Source organism: Euwallacea similis, chromosome 13, assembly GCF_039881205.1.
Source record: "Euwallacea similis isolate ESF13 chromosome 13, ESF131.1, whole genome shotgun sequence".
Classification (NCBI taxonomy): Eukaryota; Metazoa; Arthropoda; class Insecta; order Coleoptera; family Curculionidae; genus Euwallacea; species Euwallacea similis.
This window is the reverse complement of record NC_089621.1, coordinates 2,856,538-2,881,382: the sequence shown is the minus strand read 5'-3', so window position 1 is coordinate 2,881,382 and position 24,845 is coordinate 2,856,538. Positions and strand designations below refer to the sequence as shown.

General features: G+C 37.6%; 5 protein-coding genes across 8 annotated transcripts in view; 3 read left to right on the top strand and 2 right to left on the bottom strand.

Moving 5' to 3' along the window:
- Window positions 1-378: 378 nt before the first annotated feature.
- Window positions 379-4,990, top strand: tsl (torso-like). Its single transcript, XM_066396198.1, has 4 exons — window positions 379-727; window positions 2,455-2,980; window positions 4,056-4,297; window positions 4,590-4,990. Exons 1-4 carry the CDS (start codon window positions 606-608, stop codon window positions 4,741-4,743), a joined length of 1,044 nt encoding a protein of 347 aa, XP_066252295.1. The 5' UTR covers window positions 379-605; the 3' UTR covers window positions 4,744-4,990.
- LOC136412930 (tetratricopeptide repeat protein 5-like) lies at window positions 4,924-7,118 on the bottom strand. Its single transcript, XM_066396197.1, has 8 exons — window positions 6,924-7,118; window positions 6,425-6,775; window positions 6,128-6,370; window positions 6,018-6,071; window positions 5,771-5,956; window positions 5,541-5,716; window positions 5,342-5,486; window positions 4,924-5,291 (listed from the first exon to the last, which is right to left on the bottom strand). Exons 1-8 carry the CDS (start codon window positions 6,993-6,995, stop codon window positions 5,172-5,174), a joined length of 1,347 nt encoding a protein of 448 aa, XP_066252294.1. The 5' UTR covers window positions 6,996-7,118; the 3' UTR covers window positions 4,924-5,171.
- An 860-nt stretch (window positions 7,119-7,978) lies between these two features.
- Window positions 7,979-12,709, top strand: Cpsf6 (cleavage and polyadenylation specificity factor subunit 6). Of its 2 annotated transcripts, none has more exons than XM_066396187.1 (10): window positions 7,979-8,119; window positions 8,293-8,478; window positions 8,538-8,753; window positions 8,808-8,994; window positions 9,062-9,258; window positions 9,517-9,802; window positions 9,992-10,164; window positions 10,247-10,542; window positions 10,594-10,773; window positions 11,514-12,709. In XM_066396187.1, exons 1-10 carry the CDS (start codon window positions 8,063-8,065, stop codon window positions 11,722-11,724), a joined length of 1,989 nt encoding a protein of 662 aa, XP_066252284.1. In that variant the 5' UTR covers window positions 7,979-8,062; the 3' UTR covers window positions 11,725-12,709. The 2 variants fall into 2 exon arrangements, with proteins under 2 accessions (XP_066252284.1, XP_066252285.1); XM_066396188.1 differs by lacking the exon at window positions 11,514-12,709 and adding an exon at window positions 11,433-11,466.
- An 858-nt stretch (window positions 12,710-13,567) lies between these two features.
- Window positions 13,568-24,845, bottom strand: part of Prosalpha7 (proteasome alpha7 subunit) — a 29,419-nt gene continuing 18,141 nt past the window's right edge. Inside the window, exons 2-6 of one of the 2 annotated variants that reach the window (XM_066396201.1) lie at window positions 14,648-14,717; window positions 14,385-14,591; window positions 14,083-14,328; window positions 13,886-13,998; window positions 13,568-13,823 (exon numbers count right to left, since the gene is read on the bottom strand). In XM_066396201.1, the coding sequence (XP_066252298.1) occupies window positions 13,646-13,823; window positions 13,886-13,998; window positions 14,083-14,328; window positions 14,385-14,591; window positions 14,648-14,668 (765 nt within the window). In that variant the 5' untranslated portion in view covers window positions 14,669-14,717 and the 3' untranslated portion in view covers window positions 13,568-13,645. Of the gene's footprint in view, window positions 13,824-13,885; window positions 13,999-14,082; window positions 14,329-14,384; window positions 14,592-14,647; window positions 14,779-24,845 lie in introns of those variants that run through there. The other variant, XM_066396200.1, reaches the window with a different exon arrangement.
- On the top strand, window positions 15,420-19,012 carry LOC136413133 (uncharacterized). Of its 2 annotated transcripts, none has more exons than XM_066396519.1 (5): window positions 15,420-15,786; window positions 17,229-17,551; window positions 18,300-18,431; window positions 18,489-18,600; window positions 18,656-19,012. In XM_066396519.1, the coding sequence occupies exons 2-5, from the start codon at window positions 17,270-17,272 to the stop codon at window positions 18,838-18,840; spliced, it is 711 nt and encodes a 236-aa protein (XP_066252616.1). In that variant the 5' UTR covers window positions 15,420-15,786; window positions 17,229-17,269; the 3' UTR covers window positions 18,841-19,012. The 2 variants fall into 2 exon arrangements, with proteins under 2 accessions (XP_066252616.1, XP_066252615.1); XM_066396518.1 differs by having other exon boundaries at window positions 15,420-15,825.

The window sequence follows — 24,845 nt, the reverse complement described above, 5'->3', positions numbered from 1 at the left end:
AATTTAAGCAATAAATTACATAACAAATATTGCATAATTTTATTATATATTTTAGTTAAAAATCTTGTGGCGATTTTTTTGTCACGCCTATAGTTTGACCAGTCGTAAATTTGGCTATGTTTTATATTTCATTCCATGAAAGCTGCCGATTCAACAACCTCATTAAAAATCCGCACCATTGCTAATTATTAGTACAAACGCTCATAGAATTACTAATTCTGGTTGTACCACCAATCAGTACAAAAGTAAACCGCAATTAATTTTGGGTCATTGTCACTTTCGATTTTAATCAGGCGCGCACTTACTGCTAAAATCCTCACGTTTAATATAATTACCAAAATAAACGTCTTAATTACTATAAAGTTCCTCAAAAGAGCCAAAATAATCACTGAACCCCTACCAAAAATCCTAAACAAACTCCACCAAGTAAGAACGAACCCGGCAGCAGCCTTCATGGTTATCACCTTGAATCCATTTCAGTCAAGGCTCTTTATTTACCATACCTTTGACTTCTAGTTTTTGATTTTAGCTGCCGCAGCAGCACCCCGAGCCAAGCAAGTACCCAAGCGGTACCCAAGTGCCAATACCAGTCAGTCGTGTGTAGAATGTGGGGCCGAGCGCGGCTACTTGTCCTGCTACTGCTGGAAACCACGTTTGCGACCTGCGATTGTGCCTTAGACGACGAGAGCCAACTGAAGGTCGGCAGGTCCATCGACATCTTCACCAGGTCAGAATACCCCCTCGTTTTCTTCTTATTCTGTGTTAATGGGTTTTAGAGGTCGTCGTCTTGTTTGTTCACCTTTATTGTTTATTGTTGTTGATTGATTTTTGGTGCAATGGTCAATGATGAAAATAAATGGGACTGAATAGTAGAAAATTGTTGGACGGTAACATAGAAGAAAAATAAAACAACACAAATAGACGAGAAGAAAAGGCGGCTCTATAGGAGGTCAATAATCTCCATGGACCTTTTGCTTGCGGAAATTCTTCAAAACTGGTTCATACACCGTTTATTCGAGGCTCTGCCGGCCTTTACAGCATTTCACGTAGAATATACATAACTCCAACTAAACTTAATCAGAAATTCTCCGAAGTACGTCCATTCAGAGCCAGCTTGCTTAATTTGCTATAAAAACACAATATAGTTTTGTTACTGAGCTTTACATACATCCTATCATAATTAGCAGCTTGATTGCACAAACTGATTGGATATACATCATTGGAAACTTGACCATAATGATGGTCTCTTAAATATTTTCAAGGTTCCTAATGATGTTTATGCGCATCTTCAAATCATTTCGTAACACTTCCTCATAATTCTGGTTCCATGGGAAAAAATCTTTTTTGCAAGGAATTTTAGGGGCCAAGCTATATCTCTGAATAGGCTTTAATGTTTTTGATTTGCCACGAGTTCAAGCCACAAAGGTTATCAAATGTTTAGAGCCTATAACCAAAACCTTATCTTTTTCTGACTTTCAAATACTGATCTTAATAAGTAATAAATCTTTGGCTAAGTTAAATAATACAAACACATTATTAAAACGTGTTCACATTCTCTTCGTCTAAATTTAGTAATAATCTATAAAATAACTAATCTGTATTAAGCGAAGCCAAGAGTTCTTAGCAAAATGAGGTCACCAATATGTCAAGAAAATATATTATTGTTCTTGTCTATTTCTAATCATATACAGGATGTTTTAAAACTACATGTAAGTAAATATCTCAGGAAGTGGTGACTCAAGCAATTTTACTACGACGACTTCGTATGTACACGATAATAATTTCACAGACTGATCGTTACTGAAATATGGGGTGCTACAAGTTACTTAGTAAGCTTTTATTCTACACTCACCATGAAACTTTTTACGATGTGCTACTGACTTTTTACGTTTGAAAATTTGAATTCCTTGTTAATTTTAGAACTTTTTCCTCTCTTAGGTTTTTCTTGTGGCTGTTGTCGGATTGGAGTTATGTGCAAGAGCAGTGAAGACAAAGTTTAAAGTGGGGCGCGCAAAATTGCTGCAATGTAAACTGCAACTAAATCAATCCAGCAATGATTGATAAAATTATAATAAAAAGGGTTTCCAGCAACTTCAAAATTACCTAATCCTACTTAGCAAATAGCCATCTTAACCCGACTTCGGCAAACTTTTAATGATATTTCGCTTGAACTAGAATCGTCAAAACGAGAACACCGCGTTACATAAACCATTTATTTTCATTAGGCAAATTAAATTTCATAATTGCGTAAAGAAGTGCAAGTGTAAGGCGACTTTGACACACTTGTTTTAGCAAGAATAATGATTAACTGCTATTGCTTTGATTGTCTGGGTAACCGATGCGGTCCCACGCAATTCGTCGGGTTAAGTCTTCAAAGTGCACAATACCCAGTGAATTGAAACAGTTTCACAAGTCTGATACAATTTAACTGTTATTGGCAAATTTTTATTGCAGGTTTGGATACCTCAGTCTTAGCATGAAAGTGGTGCCGCGCAACGATTCTGACTGGATCTTCCGGGAACCCACCATCGACATTTTCAATGACATGGATAGGTATTCCGTGCAGCCAGAGCGTTCATCCAGGAAGCAACGTCGTGTCTTCGAGGGAGATTTCCACATGGAGTTTTGCGACACCTTAAAGCAGCTGGTCCAGGCCTATTTCCGGGATTTCAACTTCGAGCTCCTGGACCAGCCGTGGAAAGCCTTCACTTCGAGCTGGAGCGCTGAAACTTTGGCCAGGAATTTGGGTATCAACGCTACTTTCGTCACCAAAGACCATTGTTACGTGTTAGTGAGACTGTCTCGGTTCCGGGATAGTGTCCGGCTGGGCAGGGTGCCAGAAAGCTACAACGTGGTGGAACCTGTTAAAGATGAAATCGACAAGATTCAAAAGGGTGATGCGGCTAGTGTGCTGCAATTTATCAAGAAGTTTGGGTCGCATTATATTCAATCATACGTTACCGGGAATTCTCTGTATCAGGTGAGGAAGTTTTGTGTCGAGGTTCGCATGGCTGCTTTTCATCACATCCAATTAAAGGAATTTGCAGTTTTTTTGCTTCCTAGATCTATTTTTTGGTGAAATAATTAGCAAATACGGTTTCAAGCAGGCTGCAACAAACCTTTCATGTATAGAAGTTCGAAGGTTAGCTTGCTCCACCTTCCATATTGCCCGACATTTCTAATGGGTGTTGCCCATTTTGCAAGCATTAATCGATACATCCGGTAAAGTTAAAGATCTGTACCTGTCTATAAAATATCGTTCGCAACAGTAACAATAGCCCGATTATCACACAATAGAAGTAACTTGTATGCGAGCCCAATCTGACGCTATTGTTGGTCTTAGCTCTGAGGATGTTTCTTTGCTTTTGGTTACATTCGAAAATTGCGTTAAATCGAAAAATAAATGTACTTTCCACAATTAAAATGCGTGAGACGCTAATTGCAATTTTCATGGTAACACGAGTGTGTTAATATCAAATGAAGGATAGCACGATTAGTTGAGTAATTAATAGATGTTGCAGCGGAATTGCCCCAAAATGAGCGCAGTAGAATAATATATCATATGACCCTGAAGAAGGACTTCACAAACTTTTCACTGCCTTAAAATCCCCTAATCAACCGGACTTTTTAACTTCTAAACACCGCAAAATATCAGTTTTGCAATTCATCTTGACAAATTATGTATACGCATTTCCTCAATGTAATTGTTACATCACGATTTTGCATGGACAATTAATTTAATAAGGTGAACGAAAGTGAAAATTATTAATAAGATTATTGTATGTGATACCTGCATATGTGCTCGGAATGTTTATGTGTGAAATTATTTATGCGTTATGACTTATTAAGAGAGTCAACAACAATGGTCAAATTATAATGCAGTCTGCCCATCTGTTATGGAAAAGCGTAGTTAATCGATCGCGGAGGCATTTGGAATTTTAATTCATTCACCATTTTGTCACCACTATCATATTGAGCCTCTAATCACAACCGTCCTGTATAATTTTCAGTTACTATTTATTATTCCCATCACCCAAAAATGAATTTTATTACAGGTATTTGTCTTCAACAAAAGCCGCTATCATCAAATCAAAGACCGGCTGAAAAACCAGGGGATTTCCCACATAAACGAGTCGGAGCTGAACCAGTACTTTAGTCCGTGGCAAGCCGCTCATATGGGGTTCATTAAGGTGGCCAGTGGCAACCGGACTGTTGAAAACTGGGCGACGGAAAAGCTGCGTAACAATTACTTCATTTTCACTTATCCATCCTTGCTCAAATCCAAAGGAGATCCCAGGTACACGTTCAATTTATTGAATATTTCGAAAACTGAAAAACATAGCTATAGAATTGTGCTCCCGTAATAAACACCCGAATTCAGACTTGAACTAAAAAGTCTCTAATTCACCGATTTTTTTAGTGACGCAACAATGCCAATTTCTTCATATGAACGTCTTGAACGCATATTAAAAATTGGCCTAATTCAGTTAATAATTCTCTGCATAAACCCAATTAAATCTCGATTATTTTCTAGTTTAAATTGCTTTATAATTCCAATTGCAAATTCCGCAGATTAAAACATGTTTCAGATTACTTGCTAGACTGAATAATTTACTGAAAAACGAAGCCATCTTAGGAATGGACATGCGATCTTTAGGAGTGGTAATAAATGATCCCATCAAAAAGCAATGGTTCGAGGAAGTACTGGACAATTACTTGAAGCTCTGGGAGAGCAATTTGTAGTCTGAAATGACTTTTACGCTGTAAGGCCAAGTATAATTACATGATTAAAATAGGTAATCTTCGGTAAAAAAAAAACACGTGCTTGATGTCGCATATTTAGATTATGTAATAATGTATAGTTCAGGAAGTGCCTATCAGTGTACAGGTTCCTGTTGGAAATGTGATAAATAATGTGATATATTTATAATGGGGCATAAGAATCTGTCAGTATATTTAGTAGTTAGTTGTACTTAGTTTCTACCTAGTTTTTGAGACATTTATAAAACATAATTTTATTTAGTCTAAATAAACACTTATAAACAATAAATTCGAAAAATGCAAAATGGTTTTATTCAAAAATTAATGCGTCAGTAGGAATAAATAAAAAAAAACAAAACAATAGTCTTGAGTGGACAATAAAAACTAAAAAATAGTATGGCAGAATGCACTTAATCAAATTTACTTAATATGGAAATCTGCACTCTTGCCCGAGTATTTCTCCCCAATTTCTTAGAGTTAACCACCATTATCACCGGTGTTTCGACGCGAACAAGCCTAAACCTAAAGTTCTGCAAAAATATTATTCAAAAATTTAGATCCGTCAGCAAAAAACACTCACATTTTCTTTATAATTAAAATCTACGTCTGTAACATAGGGTTCAGGAATAGCCACAGAATCGCCTATAATCACACCTTTCCCATTGGCCAAATTAAATACAGTAGTCACAATCACAGATCCAGTTTTGTCTATCGAGCAATAAGTACTGTAAAATCTCAATTTCAGACTAAGAAAATCTTCAAATAACATAATTACTTACAATGGCACAGTATCTTCATTGCGCACAGAGCAAATCACCTTCCCCAATACAACTTTCTCCTCATTTAAACCTGGCTTCAGGCTGTCATAAGAAACCTCTATAAGTTTGGCTTTTTGCCCTGTTGAAGAGGTGTAACTACCACCTCCATAAGGGCCCAACTGCTTTGAATCTATCATCTTAAAATTCCATAGCAATTAAAACTGAAGAGACAAAGTAATGTGGAATTACACCTGAACTATTTGTTGGAGTTTTTTGGGCTTTAATTTCCCTTTAGAAGTCACTAACTCTTGGATTTCTTGCAAATATTTTAAGAGTTGACTCTCTTTTACTTTAGGGGAGTCCCAGGTTGGATCATAAAGGGAAGATTGATGGAACGTTTCTAAGGCTAATTTAAATTCTTCTTGATATTTGAAGGTCTAAAATTGCATTAAAAACACATGTTTCTTCATACCAAAATTCCTAAAAACTGATACTTACAATTGCTTTATTATAATGTAAATCAGATGAAGTTCTGGTAACTATGTATTTCTCCTAAAATTGCTATGTAGAGACAAGACTTTTTGGGACAGAGTTTATAAAACTACTACCGATTGTGAATAGGCACTCAAGCACTGTTTAAGTACACTTGGGTTTTGCTGTACTACAAAGAAATAATACAGATAAGCATTTCCCAATATTGCCCAAGAATTTCCATCTTGTGGATCAAGTTGAACAGCCTCCTTGGCAAAGCTTAAGCCTTGCTCCACGTTTTTCTGCTTTTCCTCCTGAGATTTGTTGCTTTCCTGCCTAAGTATTATTGACAAATTGCGCAAAGAAATTTTATTTTTTTTCTAAAATTCACATATTAGATACACACCACAAAAATCACATTTACAACAACAAACCTCTTTCATAGCCCCTTCAAAACAGCTTTTAGCCTTGACAAAGTCATAAATTTTACAATAACATTCCCCCAACTCATTCCAAGCATCAACCAATTTAGGATCTAGTTTTATGGCTTTGGACAATAAGGCCTCAGCTTCCTTGGAATATGTGGGATACACATTCAAGAGTTTGCCCTTTAAGTAATTGTAGCAAGCTTTATTTGCATTGAGGGCCATTTTTTCATGTTTATTAAAAATTGCCAGGTTTTGCGTTACTAAGGACTCAATATCTTGGTTCTTGTTGATGGCCTGTTCAATACTGTGGGTTTCAAAGTAGGTCTCTTTGTAGTTGTATACTTTGTTGATAATTTCCTATAAATGGTAATGGTAAGAAAGAGTCATTTTCTACATTAAGGAGTTGTAATTGATGTATGATTAATTAGTTTCTTTTTGACTGCAAGTAAATATGTGTATTAACATAAAATAATAATTATGTTTCTGCATCTGTTCATTTACTTACTTCCAAAAACTTAATTACATCATCATGGGCCTCGGGACAGTTGCAGCACTTTTGAGGCTCTGATGAACTCATGTTTTTTTGCAGGATCTTCCACTTTCAAAGTAGTTTTAATTCATTTTTTTGTATTTTCATTTGTAAAAAATGTAATTTAGGAGTACTTGTAAGTATAAAAATATGTGAGGTTAGAAGACAGAACAGACGTATCTTATGTCAAAGTTTCAAGATGGCGGCACATGCTTTCATAATATAATACTCGAGACAAATTGTTTACATTGATTATCATGGACTGAAAAAATGGATATTGACGTTATCCATACTTTGCGCAAATTGGGCGCATGCCAAGAATTAGGAGCTTTTTCGAAATTACACATAGCTCTGTTGGGCAGTTCGACTCACTGCACTGATACGAAAATATGTCTTAGATCCGAGTAATTACTGTACGTATTGAAAATTTGGCAATAACGTACGCACATGCGTATGCTGAACCGAGTGCGAATAATATATCTATGCCTAACCAAGGTTAACAAAGAACGCGCACTGTGTGACGGAGGTATTTAGGTGACAGTGACATTGAAAAGTCGAGCCAACCAATTATCTTTAGAATACTCGCGTTCTGGTTTCGACATTGCCAAAGAGACCTTAAAATCGGGACGTCGGGTCGGGACTATTGTCGTCGTTAAACGTTCGAAACGTTTACAACATTTTGCATTACTCTGAGGGTGCATTATTTGAATGGAATTTTTCCGAGTTTACCCGTTTCCATAAACAAACAACCAAACTCCCCGTGAAACCGGCAACCTTGTCGTTGCGGAACCGACAACTCTGTCGCTGTCGCTGCCGCAGAACGGGAACGACGCTTCAGTGTTACTGTCGCCAAAGGCTGACGGTGTTTTTGTATGTTAAAACCGTCATGTAGCTTGATTTTAATGAGAAAGTTTTAATGTCTTCAAATTTGTATCTATTGTATTGAGCTGAAATATCAGTGAAGCAATAAGATTTTCTCCTAAATTCGATCATTTTTGTTATTACCAAATCGGCATTTCCGCTTTTTAAATCTGGCAACGCAGCTCAGGCCCACTTCGATCCCCTCGCTCACCCCCCTCCTGCTTTGTATATGTATAAGTGGAAGTAGGTAAAACATGGCGGAAAATGATATAGATTTATACGGGGACGATATTGACCAAGATTTCGCCCAAGTAAGTACTATTTACCTTAAACAATACTCAGTTTGAACTACTCTTATTAAGTCCTCAAAGCGCCATTTCCTCCAGCGTCTTTCTCCTCGTATTTCAGTCGGCCTTTTTTGCCGGTGTTGGCGTTTGCACGATTTGCAAATATATCGATTTTCTAACTCAGTTTTCTTTCAAAGGATGAGTATAGTGGTGAAAATGTGGATTTATACGATGACGTTATCGCGACTGGAACAAGTAATAGTACAGAAAATGTAGATGCCAAATTTGAGGTGCCCGAAAACACCAATGGCACTGCACCCCCTTCAGTACCCCATACTACTTCTGGTAGACGGCTTCAGTTGTACGTGGGGAATCTTACATGGGTATAATCACCGCAAATATGTGACAAACTATGATACCAAATTAGTGCATTATTTTGTAGTGGACGACAGATCAAGATATTGCTAATGCAGTACATAGTATTGGAATAAATGACTTTCACGAGGTAAAGTTCTTTGAGCACAGGGCTAATGGCCAATCTAAAGGCTTTTGTGTCATATCTCTGGGCTCTGATGCCAGCATGAGGAAGTGCTTAGAGCTGCTTCCAAAGAAAGATGTTAATGGACAAAGCCCTCATGTGACTCTTACTACAAAACAGGTGTGTTCACATATAGTCTGTAAGTTATTTGTTTGATATATAAGCTTATTTCAGGCACTATCAAACTTTGAAAGCCAGTCTAAAACTCGGCCAGCTCCAGCAAATAATCCCAATTCCAGACCTCCACATCCAAGTGCTCCAAATCAAGGCCCAATGCAAAACTTTGGAAATCGAATGCCTCCTATGAATCAAGGGCCAATGCGGGGTCCACCCATGGGCCCTCCTGGAAATCCTCAATTTGGTAAGTGCTGCAATAGAGCCCTTTATGATTTTATTAATACCAATAACTCTTTTATTCATATACTTAGGAGGACCAAGGATGCAGGGACCTCCAGTGTTTAATGGGCCTCCAAACATGCAGCAACAACCTCCAAGGTACCAAGGTCAACCTCAATGGAATGGGCCTCCAAGACCAAATGGTCCTGGACCAAATATGGGTCCTCCTATGAGACCTGGCCCTCCTCAAGGCCCTCCACAGGGTCCACCAAGACCTGGACCTCCAATGGTTAGTACACTTTAATATAAAACTCAATGAGTGTTTCATCATTTGGGCCCAGTTGCATAATTATAATTAATGAGTTGTGTTAGCTGAACCACAACTAGTACTTAAACTACTCCATAAAAATAGTATTTCTATTAAAGTAGTTTAATTTATTAAACTTTGACATATGAAAAAAAATTTAGCACACGTCAAATATGGTGTTTTAATTTGTTCAAAACTATATGCCTTAACTCTAACTTATAAGTGTACACATTTGTTTAGTTCCAAGGTCCTCCGCAAGGTCAGCCACCTCGTATGCCTCCTCAAGGTCCCCCACCGGGTCCTCCGGGAATGCGACCTGATTGGAATCGCCCACCCATGCAACAAGGTTTCCCGCAAGGTCCTCCCCCCATGCAAGGGCCACCTAGGGGCCCTCCACCCATGCAAGGACCACCTGGAGTCGTACCGCCCCAAGGACCTCCTCAAGGGCCTGCTCCACACGTAAATCCGGCTTTCTTCCCTCCTAATGGGCCGCCGCCAATGCAGATGGGACCTGGGCCAGGACCAGGTAAAAATTTATAACTAGCTTGAAGTATTAGAGTAAGGCAACTAGTCTATTTTTCGTTACTCAAACTGAAATTATTTTTCAATGAACTTGCAGGTACCAAACAATTAATATTGTATTTATCCTGATAGCCCTTATCAAATGGAACACTAATTTTTTGTTATCTAACTAGTTAATTTTATTTTGGTGTAGTTATGAACCAAGGACCACCACACGGACCACCACATGGACCACCTCATGGTCCACCCATGGGCCCGTCCCAGCCCCCACCTCATGGCTATGGTCTACCAGCAAACATGTCCCAGCCACCTTACGGAGGTCCGCCACCTGATCACCGGCCTGATATCCCACCAATCAGCGAACAGGTACAGTATTTTTTTTTCAAAATTTTTATTTGATCAACTCTGAATTGAACTGGTCTGGATTTAATGAAAAAATGTCTTTCAGGAGTTTGAGGATATTATGTCTCGCAATCGCACAGTATCTTCTTCAGCCATCGCTCGCGCAGTATCAGATGCAGCCGCCGGTGAATATGCTAGCGCAATTGAGACTTTAGTAACGGCAATTTCGCTGATTAAACAGTCCAAAGTCGCCGGTGATGATCGGTGCAAGATCCTAATCAGTTCATTGCAAGATACCTTAAGAGGGGTAGAAGACAAAAGTTACAGTTCCTCTAGAAGGGAGAGATCTCGGTCCAGAGACCGATCTCACCGGAGGGGAAGACGGGAGAGATCCACTTCGAGGTAAAGGAAGTAAACAACTTTTGACATTTTGTACTTGAGGTATTGTTGCAGATATCGGGATAGAAGCAGAGAGCGCGAACGTGAGAGAGATCGCGAGAGGGAGCGTGATAGGGACAGATACTATTCAGACAGCTACCGGGATAGGGAGAGGGAACGTGATCGTTCTAGAAGTAGAGGGGAGAGAGCTGAACGTGAGAGAGAACGGGACTACAGGGAACGGGAAACTGAAGAGTAAGTCAAATGTTAATGCACCATGAAACATACTTTACTCATACATATCAAAAGACTTTGGAGGTTAAGGACTTGCCCCTGCTAACAATTTTGTTTTATAACTTTAAAGTAATTGAACGGTTTTATCTTCTTAACACCGTACTATTGAAATTTTAAGAATGTTTGAAAAGTAAAGTTTTAAGACATTTTTATTAAAGTATCGTCATTTTGTTTTACAAACATGTATAAAATATTATGACTGCTTTACAGTATGGTTCTAATTTTACCTTTAAGCTGTGTAGCACAGAGTGATTTTTCCATGAAATATTTCTTTATTTGAGTCGGAAACTCAATTACAGTATTTTTAGATATTATTTTCTTTGAAAAATAACATTTATTAAAATTACAACAGTGTAATAAAATGGTCTCAGCTGTATGTGGAAGTGTTTTATATTAGTTTGGATATAGTTATATATAATTCTAATATTTTTTGACTTTATAGATGTGTTTATTAAATGTACATCTTGTAAATTATCTTGTAATTTTTAAAAGTTTACATAATTATTTGAGAAAAATGACTAGAACTTCACAAGTATTATTACAAATATTATAAAACACCAAATTGTTAGTTGGGGCCAACACAACCAATTTTTTAATTTCGAGCACTTTCTTTCTTGTAGGTTGAAAGAGAATAGGTAGGTGAAATCAGCAATTCCTTCCTGACAGGTTTGCACGAAAAGTGTTTTTTTCTCATTTCACAGACCGCGTGTTTCCAGACCCAGGAACAAATCACCGGTGGAGGCTCCCGAAGCACCTGCAGAGGCCCCTTCCAAGTCACGGTACTACGAGGATCGCTCGTACAGGGACCGGGAAAGGGAGAGAGAACGTGAATCTGGACGCAGTCGTGACAGCGAGAGAGACAGGGATAGGGACAGGGAAAGGCGTGAAGAGTCTCATCGTTCCCGACATTAAGTGTTGTGTCAAGCTGGCCTTTTAGATTTTCTTCAATAATTAGTGTTAGTTGAATTTTGGTTTCCCGATGAAGAGCCAGCGGTAGCATTTCTGTTGCCTCATTTGACTCAATGGATATAGCACTTATTTAAAAATTATCATGATCATTTTCGTGACGTCTGTCTTCACATCATTAATTTTAAAGGATCATTCAGACGACGGTTTCTCATTTATAACAAATTCCATATTTATGTTTCAAAGCAGGTACGCACATATAGCGTACAGAATTAGTGTATTTAATCCGTAAACTGACTACTACAAGGATCGAAGAAGCAAGTTGCTTTGATGGACGAGACTTTGCTTGTCGAAGAACTGTGGACCGAAGACCGAAGCTGAAGGAAGAATGTAGAAGTCAAATTAAAAAAATATTTAGAAAATAAATTCGTGCTGTGTTTATGTTCTACTTACCTATTTCCTGTTAAAAATATTTAACGTTTAAGTTAAGATGACAGATCGGACAACCAAATGAGAAAACGACGCTTAAGTTTGTTAAATTATTTGCAAAATAAGTGACGTTTTTGTGTAATTTTGTTCATCGTGATTTGCGAACACTAGATTCTTGTTAATATTCAATTTTAAGTGTTTATGAAACGCTGAGCGATAAGTCTAGTTGTTTCCTTAATCTACCAATTTATACATCTTTATACTCGAGCAAAAGTTGTTTATTTAAAAAGCTAAGAAATTATGGTTTATCCAGGTGTTAATTTTTAGATAATTATGTTGTAAAATTAATCGACGATTTAAACTGGTAAGAAACATAATGTTGCTGTGAAGTTCTAAGTCAAAAAGACATGGTAAAATCGCGTTATCCAGTCGGACAACTTGTCATCTCTAAGCAAAGCATGTTCTCTCTAGTTACTGACTCTGATTTAAGGCTGTGAAACTTGTTATAGATATATTCAGGATTGCACAAGAAGTCTCTAAAATGAAGGAAAAGTTATATTTTTATTGTATTTTTTTATTTTATGTTATAGAAGAAAAGTATTATATTAAAAGCTAGCGGCAAGCCCGTAAAAGAAATAAAACGTTCAAATAGAAATGGAAAACAGATGTTGGGCAACACGTGTTTGTACTTATTGGATTCAACCGGGCATGTGTGCGTATCAAGTAGGTATACACACGTGCGGCTCATATTCTATTAAAAAATAGGGCAGTTAAAAAGCATACAATTTTTATAGAATGCCAAAACTCATAAACTGCGCTTGATTAATTTTTTTTAAGACGTTAAGCCACTTCTAAAGTTCTGCAATTCTGTAAAAAGTGTTGCAACTAATGGGTAAATACTATCTTCTTTATAATTATATTCCCAAATCACACAGTTGATATTAATTCATGTTCAACCTGGTTTCCAAAATAGCTAAAGCCTGCTTGTGGTTCCCTTTTTCTCTTTCACTCTTTCCAGATTAGACCCGCATATGAGGCTGGAACCTACTTTGTACGCACACGTGCCTGACGAAACCAATAAGTAGAAACACGTGTCGCTTGATTACCCAACGTCCTCTTTCCTTCGGCACTTGAACGCTCTATTCGTTTTGCGGTTTTACTACTAACTTTTTGCACTTGTGTTCATCCAGACTAAACTCTTCCATTTTCTTCTCAAACTTTTTTATTCTCCATCTTATATGGTCCTCAAATATTGAATTGACTCAAATCGTCTTAAAAAAAGGCATTTAAACATGGAAAGCTTTATGATTAGTTATTTTTTCTCAATATTGTGAATAGATAGAGAATCACTCCAAACAGATGTGATACAAAGAAATCTGTGATAAAGATATAGTAATTATAATATTAGTAATTAACTTGCTTCTTGTAAGGTATGTTTATTAAATATCAAATAAAAAATGTTTAAAAAAAGTAAATATTGTATTAAAGAGCGCTTAAACTACATATCTTCTGTATCTGATTCAGAGTCAGCTTCCATGGCCTGTTTAGCCGCCCTTTCAGCCTCCTGATAAACGGTTTGAGGAACTCTTGTATGGTGCCCATTGCTATCCTTGCACACCCAAGACAATTCCAGCTCAAAGTTTTTATCTTTAAGTTCGTCATGCACTAGATAAATTCTGAAATTTTAATGCAAATGACGAAAGTGCAAGGGATACGTAAAAATCAGTAAAAAACTAACATTTTTGCCGCCTCCTTGGCAAGTTCTCTGCAAGTCAACTGCCCTAATTTAAGCTTCTCAATCTCAGTTTTACCAGATTGCTTGGCCTTACCAGCAGCACATCCATGGTTTCCCTTCAAATAAATAATATGTAAATTACTTTCTGAGAGGAATAGTTTTAGATTAAGAACTTTTACACAAATTCAAATCCAACTTACATAGCTCACACCTGAAGGATCAATGGTGTACATAACAGGCTCATCATGTTCATAACCAGCCAAAATCACACTGCACCCATAAGGCCTAATAGCACTGTATAAAGTATAGGCATGCATATACATACTGATGCGATCATTGAGGTACTTTAAAGGGATGTTTGTACCATATTGCTGCCTGTATTCCGCAGCCTCTCTACGAGCAATTTGGACAATTTGTCTAGCATCGGCAATCAGGCCTGAGAATGCCTATATAAAGGGAGAAAATGGGATTTAGGATATTATGGCCAAAAACATTTTCTTACCATTCCTATGTGCTTGTCGATATTAAAGATTCTCTGGTTCGTACTTGGTTCGTGTAACTTTGACAAAATCAATTTTTCAGCAGCTAGAACGATCCCATCTGTGCCCTTTAGCCCTATGACAGTCCCACTATTCTCAACGGCTTTCATAGCGTATTCCACTTGGAAAACTCTTCCGTCCGGAGAGAATTGAGATGCAGACAAGTCGTACTGAAAGGTATAAAGGGTTTAGGATTTTTTTTGTGGAATTTAAATAACGCACTTACCCCTGTTCCAATAGAACTCATGTTTATGGGTTGTTTTTAGTTATTGTTAAAAAATGACGAAGCTTTTCCTGAAATTTTGCCTGTTGTGATTATTTTAGGTTATGTTCAGTTATATGATCCGGCGTTGCCAATTCTCAAGTATGTTACTTTAAGTTTGGTAATTTCATATTAATTTGCATTAATCGAAATTAGAGGAATTTAGATACGTAGCACTTTACTCCTGCGTATTACTCATGATAATTAGCTAAATTCCCATTTTTTGACCAAATATGATTCTAGTGCATTATTGCCGAATGTAACTTATATGCTAGTATCAGAACTGATGTTTATGCTTTCCTATTTTGCAAGATTGTTGGATTTGTCCTTAATTTGTGAAATAATTAAAGCATTTTATATACCAATTAAACGCTATGATGTAACAGCATTGTGAGTTGTAAGCGCTAAATGCAATTTTTTGTTTTATTGTACAACCTCGTTAAATACAAGTTTCGTATTTGCACAAACTAGTAATTATAACGTTCTTTTATCATAGCGTTCAATTGTTGACAATATGGTGAAGGATAACTTATATTTATTAACTCTACCTTCTTATAAACTGCATAGTATGTGAATGTACTTAGTTATGTAGGATGAAAATCTACTCTTTCAATTGCCCTTGAAGCATTCACTGAAAACGAATATTATTTCAGCTCTGGACATATTCCAAAACACATGACACATTTCCAGTTGTCTGGCAAAATTGCTTGTTCCCGTCGCCACTATGATTAGATGATCGCTGAAGCTCCTCGGTCCGGTTCGTTTGAAAATCTTGTCACTTAAATTTTCTAATTATAAATTGGAATAATATTTAGTTCTCTACGTCACGACGAGAATCTCACACACACAATCAGAGCAGCAAGGTGACACCTTTCCTATCTTACATCTTACACCTCGAGTTACATCCATTAGATTAAAGTGTGTATTTTTGTGATTGATTTCGAAAGCCTGCAAGTTTTAATTGAATCCTGTTGTGTTATATTCGAGTGATTTTCCTATAAGTGGTCAGTGAGAGGACGGGAAAAGTGGAAAATTATGATGTAATTTTGTGTACTTACATGTTTCTCTGAGCGAGAGTATATAGGGATAGTTTCCTGTTGCACGTGAGTACAGGTACCCGCTACCTAGTTTTTGAAAATTATGTAAGTAGCACCGGTCTACACGAATCTTGTATCTGGGTTTTCCTGATCTGAGTGCCATTTTTCCTGTTTCATTTAGTATAGAAAAAAAAACGTTTTAGCAATATATAATTTCGACACCCTGTATCTAGGAAATGAAACGATACCGCATATACAGGGCGTTAAAAAAGAATATAAAATATTTGCAGAGCGGAAAGTACGGACCAAAACAAAAAAAACCGTAGTAAACATGAGTCCGCAAACTAACGGTTTCGGAGATGTGGAAAGTTATTCTTTTTTGAAACATTTATTTATTTGCAATTATTTATTACTTATTTATTATGTACAAAAAAACAAAAGTTATTATTTTTTTACTTTATAGAAACTTGCATTTTCTTATCAAAGTATAAACATTAAATATTAGACTATACATAAGTTTTTGTTTGCTATAGCAATTTAACCGACGTGCATTTTGCCTTCAGACCAAAGGCAACAAACGTGGTTCCAGCAAGATGGTGCTTCAGCTGATTTTTCAATTGTCGTTAGAGAGCATTTACACGAAGCTTTTTCACGCAGGTGGGTAGAAAGGGGCGGAACTGTATTATAGCCTCCAAGATCGCCCGATTGAAACCCTTTAGATTTCCTTTTTTAGGGATATTTGAAAACATTAGTCTGGCACTCCTGTAAATAGCCTCGAGGAGCTACAGCTACGAATTAATCAAATCCGAGCTAATGAGGGAGTTTTAGAAAGAGTTCGAATATCTTTCAGACAAAAATGTCGTGCCTGCTTGGAAATGGAAATAGAGCATTTTGAACATCTTTTGTAACTTTATTTTTTGTTTTTGCTAGAAGCTTCTTTTGTTTGTTTGTGCTTAATAAATAATTGCAAAATAAATGTTTCAAAAAAGAATAACCTTCCGTATCTCCGAAACCGTTATTTTGCGGGCCCTTGCTTATCAAGACTTTTTTGTTTATTTCGGTCCTTACTATTACCTTTTTAAATATTTTACAATTTTTTTAACACTCTGTATATTTACAGGAACTTTTTAAAAATTTTTATCTAGGAAATAGAAATATCCTCTTAAAGTCGCGCTGCATATTTAGGAAACACCCTGTATATCTATTGATCATCACTGTAAGAGACGAAAGCAAACTTTTATAATTATAAATTAGGTTTTTGGTTGTTTTCGATTGCAAAAATTCAGAAAATTGCCATTAAAGCACCGACACAATTTATTTTTTTAAAATTGTCATCCAGCGAAATCCTTTCAATTTGCTGCCGCAAAAAGCCCGAATTCGAAGAAATTAGTCTTGACTATACAGATCTTTTAACGCACTTGCAGCAAAACCATTAAAATGCCTCTAATTGAACCAATTTTGCGGCCTTTTGTTTGAGCAATTAGCGACATTTTTTAATTATCTTTCAGCACATAAACGCAAAGGCATCCATTACCGTTCTTAGAAAACTATGAATCCAAGCTGTTATTCCACAATCTCAATAACACTTCTGCTATTGGGAGCGAACACGGTACTGGCAATTCCAATTGCAGACGTGAATGGCGCGGAAGGTGTTTTGGTGCGCACAGTACCATGGGGTACCAACGTTATACTAAGGTGCAGGAGCAATGATGAGACTCACAACTTCCTTTACTGGCACTTGATTAATAAGGGAGTGATTATTGGGCCTGCTAACGATTATGATATTGCCAAATTCAGATATGAAATTTTGTCTGGAAATTTAAAGATAAAAGTAAGGATAATGTAGTCATTTTTTCAATGCAATTTTTCCACTTAGGGATAGAGAATGCTGATACATTATTTTCTCGTTTTGCTGCATTTTCAACTTTGCTCTTCTGGGTCTGAGATTGCTTGTAAAATTGAACTTTCTGCGAAGGATTTTGCTCAGAATTAATGTTTCCCCAAGGCTCTAACTTGAACTAACCCGAACTAACTCTTTGCGAAGGATTTCACTCAGAATTTATGTTCCCCGAGGGCCTGATCCCAAGGGTCTAACTGCAACTAACCTGAACTAGCCCGAACTTACTTAAACCTCTCTGAGAAGGATTTTACTCAGTATTGAAAATCCGTAAGGGTTCGCACTTCCAACAAATTTTTGAAGATGTGTGAACTCGAATGTTGAATTGTTCTCTATCATGCGTCTACTTACATCTATGAAAAGAGGAAATATTTAGGTATTTAGGTACCCACCTGCGTAAAATATCTCAATAGATAGTAAACACACATGATTTTTTGTTATTTATAGCTACAGACGAAGGTGTGTTCGTACGCCCCCTTTCACCAAAAAAAAAAAAAAAATCGGTGATCATCCGCTAAAACTCCCACCTGTGGCTGCACTAACTTTCCGCCCATACTCACATGCGCACGTGATGTTCAGCCTCACTATGTATTTTTAGAGCAAAGTTGAAGGTGTGCTTCTGACGTATTTAACACAGACGTACGAGGAAAATCATCACCCGAACGAAACCGTCATATTTTAGGGCATCTCTAAACAAGAAGAAGGCCTTTACGAGTGCGTCTCAAGGGCCGTAATCGGGGAGGATTTGAACATTCGGGTGGTCCGAATGGTCGTCCAAAACGACTGGAAAGAAGTCGATGACCATGACTACAACGTAAACTCCCTTCTTCGTTAGTCAAATTCATCTAAAGACCATTTCGACGATTTCCAGATCACCGTGATCCGGATCCTCATCGCGCTGATCACTTTGGTGCTGCTTTCTATGGGGGCGTGGTTCGTTTACGTGATCTGGAAGGACAGATATAGATACCCCCATTACCTGAGTATGAGGAAGAAGTGTGACTTATTATTGTATCAAGATGATTTTTGTATTCGTAGATAATGACGAGGACGATGATGATAGTACTGAAGAGCTGTTCAGCCAGCCTAGCACCTCCAAAGCGCACTCAGTGAACAATATCGTGCCTGTCAAGCCCAGGTCTATAGTGAAGGAGCCGAATTTTGATGATGTTGATATTAGCACTGACTTCAAGAGCATTTTGGATACCGCTAACGATGAGTAGCAGCATTTTAGTGTCTTCTTAATATATTCTCGAATTATAGTCTGTCCAGGTATTAAATGGATCTTATCTTCCTTAGAAATCTCACATCTCACCCCCCGTATTATATGGTAATTATTTTAATTTTTTTAAGACTGATTCAGAATTCAACAATAAAATTCGAAAAACTTCGTAATTGTCCAATAAATATCAATGTTCATCCTTTACCCATTTGTCCATCTTTACGTCTTAACATTTGAATTAACATACGAAAATGCCGTTAACACATGAAGACGCCGTTAACATGTGAAATGATCCTAAGAACGGTGTCGAGCCAACGCCATCAAAATGTTCCTGGAAGTTGGATTTTGTCGTAAGTTAATGGCACGGTGTGCTAATTACTTTACGGGCTTTGAACATCCACGGGCTCGAAAGTTCTTTAGGCTTTTGCCCCCAAAACAAAGTTTTTTTCCCTAACAAGAAAAGCTTCCTCTGCACCATTTACGTACACTGCCCGGCAAAAAACCGGCTACATCAAGATTTGTTGTATCTACACACAATTTGTCGTCAAAACATATAGGGTGGTACCTCTGAGGTGGATCCTGTTTCCCACCTCGAATTTTTTTGCCGCACGCCACTGGTCACCTATTAATCGAAACTTGAATTACTCATTAAGTTTAGAAAGTTTGTTTACACTCGTGGTGTGTTTCCGTTTTTCCAGTTATTTTCAGTTTTATAAAAGTGTCTAGGAATGCACATGATTTTTCCCGTAAGAAGTGCACACTTATACGCTGCATGTGTACATATTTGGATTTCCAGATGCATAAAAATTATGGAAAAAATTGGGTGATTTCTCTAGTTCCATTGGATTACTAACCTCATTGCTATCATAATATATTATATAGGGTGTTCTTAAATACCACGTACATACGGAAACAAGTAATTCTTTAGCTTATTTCATGACTAAAAGTTCATATAAATATAGATTCGCAAACATTTCGTTATCTACCTAGAGGGTGTTTAAATTTTTAAAAAATCAGTTTTTTCTTTATACCTCCCGCAGTTTTTGAGACAATTAGCTAAAATTTGGAATATAATTTACGCTGTAGGACTTACATCATTGGGCATATTAAATGGTTTTGATAATCTACAAGAAGGTATTTTTTCAGGGGTTATGTCCCATTTTCTCCCCCTAAACTTTTTTGCAGTGCCCTAGTGGTAGATTCCAAAATATAAAATGGCTTTTTTATTTTGTTTAGAAATTTTTTAATCTCTCGTAGTTTTTTCGTATCTGTGTCGGTTATCGAGAAAAAAATAAAAAACGATTTTCTGCAATTCGCCAGATGAAATTAAAATTTGGATGACCCTAAATAATAACTTAAATAATAATATTAATAATAACGTTAACAAGGAAACTATGTTACACTAACTGTTCTAAGTGACCTCCTCCAACCTTTACACATGCATCTGCCCTATTTTTCATTTATGTCCGTACTCTTTCGAATATCCCCAGAGTATTTCTTGCAGTTTCAAATGCATCTAGTATTCGATTTCGTAACTCATCAACGATATTTACTGGTGTTGTGTATACTAAAGATTTTAGTGGCCCCATAGAAAAAATCTAGGCTATTCAAGTCAGGGAATCTAGGGGGCCATTACTGAAATATGAGATATGCAGACGCAAATTACGATTTTAAATGCGAACTGTCAGAATTAATAAAAACGAAAGATTGGCTAAATAAAGCCAGAGCCTACTACACTTTTTTCGCACTCATTTTAAAAATTTTATTATATCATCTGGCAAATTGTAGAAAATCGTTTTTTTTTTTTTTTCTCGATAATTGATGCAAGTACGAAAAAAGTACAAGAGACCAAAAAGTTTTTCAAGAAAATAAAAAAAAGTCATGTTGTATTTTAGATCCTATCAGTGGCGCACCACGAAAAAGTTTAGGGGGAGAAAAGGGAGCTTGACCCCTGAAAAAATATCTCCCTGTAGATTATCAAAACCATTTGATGTGTCCAATGATGTAAGTCCTACATCGTAACCTATATTCTAAATTTTAGCTAAATATTTCAAAAACTGCGGGAGCTATAAAGAAAAAACTGATTTTTTTAAAATTTGAATTCCCTGTAGGTAAATAACGAAGTGTTTGCGAACCTATGTTTATATGAACTTTTAGTCGTGAAATCAGCTAAAAAATTACCCCCTTCCGTAGGTATATAAACTTAGGAACACCCTGTATATATGGAAATGTAAATACGAACATATGAAGCGTGTGGAGATGCAGTTTTGTGTGTACTTAATACATTCCTAAATACTTTTACAAATAACTGGAAAACGATGCCAAATACGGAAACCTATTAAGAGGGTGGACATTTTCTAAATTGAACAGAGAATTCAAATTTCGATAAGTAGATGGTCAACAGTGTGCCTCAAAAAAGCGCGGGGTGATAAAAGGGCCCTGGCCACCGAAACAGAGCCACCCTTTACTTTTGCCACCCAATTCGGGATACCCTGTATAGGCGCAAACGCTTCAAAATCGTTTGTCTCGTAACATTTTTTAATGCTGAATCAAATTCATATGCCAGCCAGCATTTGGTTTCAAATTCTGAGTTAAGTTTGAACATTCCCTCTATGTGAGGCTGAAAATGGGCAGGATTTTGATTTGATTTCGACACCGAAAAGTGATATAGGTACTCGTAAATCTGGGGTCTTCAAACGGAGCAGTGTCACAGTGAAGTGGATGTTTGCCGTGAAAATGAGTCATTGAAATAATTAATGAGCATTTAACATCTGCTCATAGCATGACGTGTCGTTTGGAACGATCATCGAACCGACGACATTAAATGTTAAATACCTGCAATTTTCCTCCGCAAATATACATTATTTTTTAAAGTGGAGTTTATGAGAAAAACGGTTGAATAATAAACTGTATAATAAATTTTTGATAATTTTATGTACGCAATAATGACAAAAAAGTTCACTTTCCTCTGAGCATCTGCCAGATTCCCAAAAAGAACCCTCTGTTCCTCCCATTCAGCTCATATTTTCGGTTCAGTTGAAACTATAGGTTTTTTGCTCCTTCCGCGGAGGTCATTAATAGTCTCCAATATTGAGTGATGCATCATTGCACAGAAAATGGTAAAAAAGCGAGCGGGCAGGAACTAGATATGAGCCAGCCAACTGAATTATGCCGCAGGAGGCCGCGGATTTTCCGAAAATGAAAAATAACACAGTCGGGCTTAGAGCCTCGCTCTATGGTCAAGTTATTTATATGTCCCACAATTTGTGTGTCTCTCTATCTCCCTATAATCCCTACCTGCCGTTTTGTTATTGGACAGTTCAAATGCAGTTTATTGCGAATTTTTCGTGACGTTAATAAGGAAAATGCACCCCAAATTGCGCTTTGCCTTTAATTATACATATACGGAATCGTTCAAATAAAATTTAAAGTTGGACCCTGCTATTTAGCATAATATTCCTGTTTCACCCGACCGACAGGCCGATTGCTAATCCGTGCACTCATCGCGAGAAGGGCTCCTGCTTAGGGCCCTTTTAAATTAGAACAGAGCTGTATTTAGGAATTTCTTTAAAAAGCAGGGGATTCGGTTGTGTGTAACAAAACTGTGCTGAATAAGGAATTTGTCCCCCTTTTGTCTACCAATAAGACCGTTCACCAATTTGTCCAGAACAATTGTTCAATTATAATCAAGGTCGTCAGTTAGCACAGTTTTCCTTCACCATTTGATCGGGAAAAAACGAAAAAGTTTGTTTAAATGGACAAAATGGCGAAACTTCCTACAACTTCTTAACAATTGAGACTTCATTTCACCTAGCAGGCGTGTGGTTTTTAGGACCTGAGTGGAGTCCTGTCCTGAAGCCATGGACTAACCCCTTCATCATCTCGAAAGACGTAATTATAATATTTCCCTAATAAGCAAGACAGAGACAGAAGTGACTCACGCAAAAGTAAATTATACATTGAAAAGGCTTTAATATAATGAATTCATTCATATGCATGAGTCGAGAGAATGCCGCGCGCGGCAATATTTGGCCCCGGCGTCGTAATGAAATGAATTTATGCAAGGCTGTAATGCGGGGATGTTTAGCATACAGCCCTTGCCGAAACATCGAACTGTGTGTCGGGGAATCTGCCCCTTCCTATTCCGCAACGGCCTTCCACGACATTACGACGTGATGCCCCGAATATTGGATATTAATTGTACCAATCGTGACATTGTCGTTGGTCCGTTCCTGAGGCCTGGATGCGATTTCCACTGCCGCTTTTAAATTGCTCCGAAGACCGAGTTTTCCATCATCATCACAACTATGAGCATTTTCCTCTGTCGCAAAACTTTACGTTAAAGCTCCCATATCGACTAGTGTGATCGAGTGTATAGCTCTAACGGTATAATTAGCTACATAGCTGAGATCGAGTGAGGTAATTAGAGAAAATGTTACGTTTAATTGCTAATTGAGTTTCTGGCCGGGGCGATGTGACTCCAAATTTTAATTACCTAATTACGTGACTGCCACTGCATCAATCGAAGAACGCTATCGGAAGTGGCGAAGGCAGAAAGGGGGGGTACTAATCACCTGCAGCCCTTTATTACCGCGGATTCAGGGGAAATCCTTCGTTATCACAGCGAAAAAATATTGTTTTCCCTGGATAAGTACGCCGTCGAATCAATAAGGCAATGCACGCTCTAGATTAGCGATTGAAAAGAGAGGGGCCCACAGAAAAGGGACGAAGGGCGCCGATATATCGGATTTTTAAAATTTCGTTCGTCCATCCCCGGGGGTCGGTGCATCAACGGTTTAGACCACGTTAGGCGAGAGGTTTAGTCAGGAATCCGATGATTCTCCAGTCGGGGAACGGCCCCAAAAAGAGGTCAATACGGATTTAGGTTCGGGTTCGAGAACGTTCCTCACCTAATTTAGTAGCCCGCTACAGCGAACACCCTGTGTGTTGGGCGAGGAGGAGAGACAGGAGAAGGATCAGGAGGTTTACTTCCATTGCGAAGGCTTCTGAAAGTTTGCGAGAGAAAGATGAACCTGATTTTTTCCAATTGTCGGACTTCGACCGTCGATATATAGGGAATTTGCGGATAAAAGTGCTCGAAAATATTCATCGACAAGCTGTAAAAGACTGTCCAAACAGGGTTGAAAGGGGTTGTAATATCTCCTTTGCTTTCCCAGACCTGGGGCCATTTTGCAAGGAAAGCCATTAACCCGGAGAGATATTTCTAGGCCAAAATATAGTTCCAGTATAATTAAATTTGTTTGGAGAAACGCTCAAAATGACTACATTAGACGATTTTAGGTCTGGGCCGATTGCTGGCATAAAGAGTCTTTGGGTACCTGCCCACCAAGAAGGCATTAAATGGGAGAATTCCTGTTGGGGGAATTCGATCGTTGAGACGCCCTAAAAGAGGTTTTTTTCCGATAAAGCTTCCAATGGCAAAAAATCGGTAACTTAAGAGGTAAGACTTCGGTTAAGACACCTGCTCAACCCTCGTCTTTTAAATTTAGCTGCCCAGGAATTTTTCTGGTTTTTTGGTCGCTCTAGCGAATTTAACTTGATAAGTACATCCATTTTCATATAGATATCTGCTAATCAGTCACAAATGCGCCAAGGGTGTCGACCTATGCCCCCGGACTACATCACCCCATTTTTCCCATATTTTTTCATCCCTTCCGACAGCCACCCCCTCCGGCCAACATCAGCGACGGGGACCTCTATTGGTTAATGCCGATTGGTTTTTTCCCTTTTTTTAATTTTTAATGTGTACAGATTTATTGTTATATGTAGTTATGACTTTCCCGGGCCCATATATACATTATTTACAGATGAATATTTATTTTCAGCTGCAGACATTTTTTATATAAAAATGATGCATATCGAAATTAAGCGCTCCGGTTTTTTTTTCGTATTTTTATAGGCGTTTGCGTTTTTTCCTGTTTGTTGCATTTTAATTTTGATTGGCGATTTTTAGCGTTAGTCCTAGATGATTTCGGAAAACGAATC

What these genes read in the sequence shown, in the direction of transcription:
- LOC136412930 (XM_066396197.1), bottom strand. Translation starts at nt 6,995, where the DNA reads ATGAGTTCATCAGAGCCTCAAAAGTGCTGCAACTGTCCCGAGGCCCAT. An exon ending in TGAGTGCCTATTCACAATCG is followed by an intron (nt 6,072 to 6,127) that starts GTAGTAGTTTTA and finishes TAGCAATTTTAG; the next exon opens with GAGAAATACATAGTTACCAG. An exon ending in AATGAAGATACTGTGCCATT is followed by an intron (nt 5,487 to 5,540) that starts GTAAGTAATTAT and finishes GAGATTTTACAG; the next exon opens with TACTTATTGCTCGATAGACA.
- LOC136413133 (XM_066396519.1), top strand. Translation starts at nt 17,270, where the DNA reads ATGAATCCAAGCTGTTATTCCACAATCTCAATAACACTTCTGCTATTG. An exon ending in CTGGAAATTTAAAGATAAAA is followed by an intron (nt 17,552 to 18,299) that starts GTAAGGATAATG and finishes GTCATATTTTAG; the next exon opens with GGCATCTCTAAACAAGAAGA. An exon ending in TAGATACCCCCATTACCTGA is followed by an intron (nt 18,601 to 18,655) that starts GTATGAGGAAGA and finishes TTGTATTCGTAG; the next exon opens with ATAATGACGAGGACGATGAT.
- tsl (XM_066396198.1), top strand. Translation starts at nt 606, where the DNA reads ATGTGGGGCCGAGCGCGGCTACTTGTCCTGCTACTGCTGGAAACCACG. An exon ending in TCCATCGACATCTTCACCAG is followed by an intron (nt 728 to 2,454) that starts GTCAGAATACCC and finishes TTTTTATTGCAG; the next exon opens with GTTTGGATACCTCAGTCTTA. An exon ending in CCGGGAATTCTCTGTATCAG is followed by an intron (nt 2,981 to 4,055) that starts GTGAGGAAGTTT and finishes ATTTTATTACAG; the next exon opens with GTATTTGTCTTCAACAAAAG.
- Cpsf6 (XM_066396187.1), top strand. Translation starts at nt 8,063, where the DNA reads ATGGCGGAAAATGATATAGATTTATACGGGGACGATATTGACCAAGAT. An exon ending in ACGTGGGGAATCTTACATGG is followed by an intron (nt 8,479 to 8,537) that starts GTATAATCACCG and finishes ATTATTTTGTAG; the next exon opens with TGGACGACAGATCAAGATAT. An exon ending in TCCCACCAATCAGCGAACAG is followed by an intron (nt 10,165 to 10,246) that starts GTACAGTATTTT and finishes AATGTCTTTCAG; the next exon opens with GAGTTTGAGGATATTATGTC.